The sequence below is a fragment of the Eurytemora carolleeae genome, unplaced genomic scaffold, assembly GCF_000591075.1.
Source record: "Eurytemora carolleeae unplaced genomic scaffold, Eaff_2.0 scaffold5, whole genome shotgun sequence".
NCBI lineage: Eukaryota > Metazoa > Arthropoda > Copepoda > Calanoida > Temoridae > Eurytemora > Eurytemora carolleeae.
Window position 1 is genome coordinate 12039 of NW_019396741.1, and position 5897 is coordinate 17935.

General features: G+C 28.9%; 1 protein-coding gene across 1 annotated transcript in view; it reads left to right on the forward strand.

The window, feature by feature from the left end:
• Nucleotides 1-254: 254 nt before the first annotated feature.
• The window catches only part of LOC111708029 (beta-mannosidase), a 58665-nt gene continuing 53022 nt past the window's right edge, over nucleotides 255-5897 (forward strand). Inside the window, exons 1-2 of the mRNA XM_023481272.1 lie at nucleotides 255-362; nucleotides 5279-5376. Of these exons, the coding sequence (XP_023337040.1) occupies nucleotides 311-362; nucleotides 5279-5376 (150 nt within the window). The 5' untranslated portion in view covers nucleotides 255-310. The remainder of the gene's footprint in view (nucleotides 363-5278; nucleotides 5377-5897) is intronic.

Sequence of the window (5897 nt, forward strand, 5' to 3'; positions counted from 1 at the left end):
TTGTTCTTGTTCTAGTTCTAGTTCTAGTTCTAGTTGTTATTCTAGTCCTAGTTCTAGTTCTAGCTCTAGTTCTAGTTCTAGTTCTAGTTCTTATAGTTCTAGTTTTAGTTCTTGTTCATAGTTCTAGTTCCAGTTCTAGTTCTAGTTCTGGTTCTAGTTAGTTCTAGTTCTTAAAGTTATAGTTCTAGTTCTAGCTCTAGTTCTAGTTTTAGCTCTAGTTCTAGCTCTAGCTCTAGTTCTAGTTCTAGTTCTAGTTCTATCTCTACTGTTATCCAAACCTAACGCTAAACTCTAGTGTACAGTAATAAGAATGAACTGGATAAAGGACTGGTGGATTAAATCTTTTTTCCTCTGCTGCTTAGGTATTTATTTTCTATTCTAATTATTGAAAAAATGTGAAAAAATCTTGAAGGTTATTTTCGCAAAAAATGAGAGGGATGCGATCCTGTATTTAAGAAATTTTTTATTTCTTTAAAGAATATTGGTTTAATATTTTCGACGGATCTCAAAAATATTTTTCATGTCCCCAGTCAACAATGATCATAAAAACACAAAACAGATAAAGATATAAGAGTTTATTGAATATGGTTTTAAACTAGTATAAATACATATATATATTATATATGTATACAAACATAGAAACTTATAACATACATGTATATAAATCACATAAAATCTTACCACATACAATATACATGTACATGTGAGTTGTAATTCTTTTAACTTCTGCAAACTGGTGAACAGTCGAAAAAAGTTTTTCCATGATTTGTTAATGAAAAAATATGAAACTATGATTAACTTATGCCCGAATATATTTAAATGTTAATCGTTTTTGTATTTTGAATGATATTTTTTTCGTATTGATAGCTAATGTCTCTCTTTCAGATTTCTAAGAAAGGAAAATTATCTTTAAGAAAATCTCGAAACCTCTTAAAAAATTATAAATTTTATTTTAAAGGAAGGGGGGGGAGATGCAATAATTAAAGGAAGGTGGTGGGAGATTAAAAAACTGAGGGATTCGAGGATATGCATCAATTTTAAGGGGGTTGGAGAAGTAACAATTGAAGGGGGGACGTGGGTGGATGCAACAATTAAAGGGAGGGGGGAAGAAGATGCAGCAGCAAGATAAATTAAAGTTTTTAACTATGCAACTATGCAATTTAACAAACTATCCTTGCAACATCACTAAATCAAACCAATTCCCCACAAATATTTAAATTTGTGCAATTCAATATCATTTCAAGGAATTGTTGTGCAAATTCCATTTTATTGAGAGTGGAAACAAAGTGGAGTTTTAGGTCAAGATTTAAATATAATTCCCCGCGGACCTGCTTTCTAAACCAAAAATTTCAAAAGGAAGATTTATGAGTTAAAGAAAATTTTCCCAAAAATGAAGTTTACCTGTGATATTATTGGTAAAACTTTAAACCTTATTATTGGTAAAACTTTAAACCTTATTATTGGTAAAACTTTAAACCTAATTTTTTTGACAATTGACTTTTAATTTGACCTGTTCAACAATCTTCAAATTCCAACAAAGGAATTGAGTTTTTGCCACAAACTCAAATCTTCTGATCCCAATATCTTTGCAATCTGATGGTGCAAACCTTTTGTATTGATTTCTTTAGAATGACCGGTTTCAAACTACTCTCACTATATAAACTGTGTTTTCTTTAATTCTTTATTCAGATGGTGTTACTTGGTAGAAGAGAGTTTAGATGTTTAACTGAAATAGATTGAAGTATTATAGCAACAATTGCAATATAACATTGATAGGAACAATTTTTATAATGATTTCATATAATTACTTACACGAATGTCATCAATTAAGAAAGAAATCAAAGTAAGTTTACATCAGCGTCCATGGTTGGTTAAAGCCTTACTGAAGCTATACTTAGGATCCAGGCATACATACGTGCGTGCGCGCAGCAATTGTACATATTATATATAGTAAAATGGGAATAGATCAAATGCCTAATTTCAAAAAACCTTTTATATTTCAAACTTAGATGATTTTATCTATAAGTATTAATAGTTTTAAATATCTAAGGTCTACGACATTAGCTTACAAAGATATAGAAATTAGAAAATCAGAGTTTGTGGCAAAAACTCAATTCCTTTAGAATTTTTTTCTAGAAGTTTTCCTCTAATTACGTAATACAAAACAGTATTTTTCACAAAACTGGAGGTTATGGTTAAAGTCCATGCGGAGTCTTAGTTTTGTATCCATTAAATTTGGAATTTTTGTATTTGCTATTTTACTTTTTTGTTGGGCCATGTTATTTTATAGATTTTCAAGAATATAAGGTCTTTTTTAATTTATTTTAGACAGATTTTGAATAAAAGATCAAAATATTCATTTGTACATTTTTCAAGCTTCTCATATCATTTTGGGTTTGCTCTGACCTACATCCTTCTTAAGACTCGCAGTTAACTTTTGCGTTAAAAAGCAAAATTTAAGATAAAATAATTACGATTTATGTTACAGTTATCAGATTTTTGTAACATTTCTCATATTTTTGTTACAGTTCTCAGATTTTTGTTACATTTCTCAAATTTTTTTACAGTTCTCAGATTTTTGTTACAGTTCTCAGATTTTCGTTACAGTTCTCAGATTTTTGTTACAGTTCTCAGATATTTGTTACAGTTCTCAGATTTTTGTTACAGTTCTCAGATTTTTGTTACAGTTCTCAGATTTATGTTACAGTTCTCAGATCTATGTTACAGTTCTCAGATCTATGTTACAGTTCTCAGATTTTTATGAAGGTCCTCGAAACCCACATACTTAAGTGTTCATAAAGACCAGACATCGGAACTTTTGTGAGGAGCATCGTTAATCTTGAACGCTTGATCTCGATATCCATGTGTGGACACTTTATGGGTGTTTAAGCCTTCTCTGCAAGGTACGATTAGATTATTAGAAGATCTGCATATGATGGAGTTCAACATTGATCCCGGGATTCACAATCCAAATATTCTGACTTTAGATTAAATAGACTTTACCTAACAACTACAAGAGTTCACAGAATTAACACAACATAATAGAATTTAACAAATTAACACAATTAATAGAATAATGTCTTGATCCTCAATCTTATGGTTCGCTGCACGCAGATAAACTTTACAATTGTGTTAGTTCAAGAAACACAAAACTCCATTAATTATTCACGTAAAACTAATCATTCACGTAAAACTAATCATTCACGTAAAACTAATCATTCACATAAATCTAATCATTCATGTAAAACTAATCATTCACGTAAAACTAATCATTCACGTAAAACTAATTATTCATGTAAAACTAATCATTCACGTAAAACTAATTATTCATGTAAAACTGATCATCCATGTAAAACTAATCATTCACATTAAACTAATTGTTAACGTAAAACTAATCATTCACGTAAAACTAATCATTCACGTAAAACTAATTATTCACGTAGAATTAATCATTCATGTAAAACTAATCAATCATGTAAAACTAATCATTCACGTAAATCTAATCATTCACGTAAACTAATCATTCACGTAAAACTAATCATTTACGTAAACTTATCATTCGCGTAAAACTAATCATTCACTTAAAACTAATCATTCATGTAAATCTAATCATTCAAGTAAATCTAATCATTCAAGTAAAACTAAACATTCACGTAAAACTAATCATTCATGTAAAACTAATCATTCACATAAAACTAATCATTCACGTAAAACTAATTATTCATGTAAAACTAATCATTCACGTAAAATTAATCATTCACGTAAAACTAATCATTCACGTAAAACTAATCATTCACGTAAAACTAATCATTCACGTAAAACTAATCATTCACGTAAATTTATCATTCACGTAAAACTAATCCTTCATGTAAAACTAATCATTCGCATAAAACTAATCATTCACTTAAATTAATCATGCATGTAAAACTAATCATTCACGTAAAACTAATCATTCACGTAAAACTAATCATTCATGTAAAACTAATCATTCATGTAAAACTAATCGTTCACGTAAAACTAATCATTCACGTAAAACTAATTATTCACGTAAAACTAATCATTCACGTAAACTAATCATTCACTTAAAACTAATCATTCATTTAGAATTAATCATTCACGTAAAAATAATCATTCATTTAGAACTAATCATTCACGTAAAACTAATCATTCACGTAAAACTAATCATTTAGGGAAACTAATCATTCGCGTAAAACTAATCATTCTCGTAAAATTAATCATTCACGTAAAACTAATCATTCACGTAAAACTAATCATTCATGTAAAACTAATCATTCACGTAAATTTATCATTCACGTAAAACTAATCATTCATGTAAAACTAATCATTCACATAAAACTAATCATTCACTTAAATTAATCATGCATGTAAAACTAATCATTCACGTAAAACTAATCATCCTCGTAAAACTAATCATTCATGAAAAACTAATCATTCATGTAAAACTAATCATTCACGTAAAACTAATTATTCACGTAAAACTAATCATTCACGTAAACTAATCATTCACGTAAAACTAATCATTCATTTAGAATTAATCATTCACATAAAACTAATCATTTAGGTAAACTAATCATTCGCGTAAAACTAATCATTCACGTAAAACTAATCATTCATGTAAAACTAACCATTTACGTAAAACTAATCATTCACGTAAAACTAATCATTCACGTAAAACTAATCATTCACGTAAAACTAATCATTCACGTAAAACTAATCATTCACGTAAAACTAATCGTTCACGTAAAACTAATCGTTCACGTAAAACTAATAATTCACGTAAAACTAATCATTCATTTAAAACTAATAATTCACGTAAAACTAATCATTCATTTAAAACTAACCATTTACGTAAAACTAACTATGAACGATATACATCCTGTTTGTCTCGGCATATTTTCAGTCATATTTAATTATCTCTAATCCAAATCCATCGATAAGAGCTCATAAGATTTTTATACTTTTATGTTTAAAATCTAATCCAACAGAAAAGTATAAAATTGTATAAATAAAAAACCTTTAATCATCATTTAATGGGAGAAAAGGTAAAGTATGGGCAGTAAAGTAAAGGCTCACTAACTTATCCCAGGACTTCTAATTTATTGTGGATTGTACTATAGAGATTTAAACCTTGATTAAACTTGAAGTTAAATAGAATATAAGATTAGGATTTAGTACTCTGTCTTTTCTCTTACGATTTACAAAAAGTAATAATTTCTTTTCTTTCTTACAAATGACAATTTACAAGCAAATTATTTAGCTTCAACGTCATCTCCCGAGCAGGTCACCCAGCTGGATCTTGGTCAACTAGATTGGACACTAACCAGTTCATCAGGCACCAGAAATATTTCTGTTAAGGTTAGATTTTTAAAATTTTTACATTTATAAACATTATAGTTCAAGAGGGATTTTTAAACATTTTAGTGCAAGTAGGAATTTTTAACATTTTAGTTCGAGTAGGATTTATGTACATTTTAGCTCAAGTAGGATTTTTAAACATTAGTTCAAGTAGGATTTATAAACATTATAGTTCAAGTAGGATTTTTTAACATTTCATCTCAAGAAGGATTTATAAACTTTTGTAAGTAAAATTATTAGAATCTAATCTATAACGTAATGGAACTTTGTCAAGGATTTTTAGATCTTATAATTTTTTAAATTCTCAGCTATTTTAAATTTAATGCTGTTCCTTAAAGGCCCCTCAATCCTATGTCCTTTTTTTGAAATCCCTAGGCCTACTTTCTATCCACCTACACTTCGTTTAAAATGCTCTCCTCCACTCTCTCCACCACTTCTCCCCTCTCTCCACCACTTCTCCCCCTCTCTCCACCTCTTCTTCCCTACTGTACACCACTTCTCTCTCTCTCTCTACCCCTTCT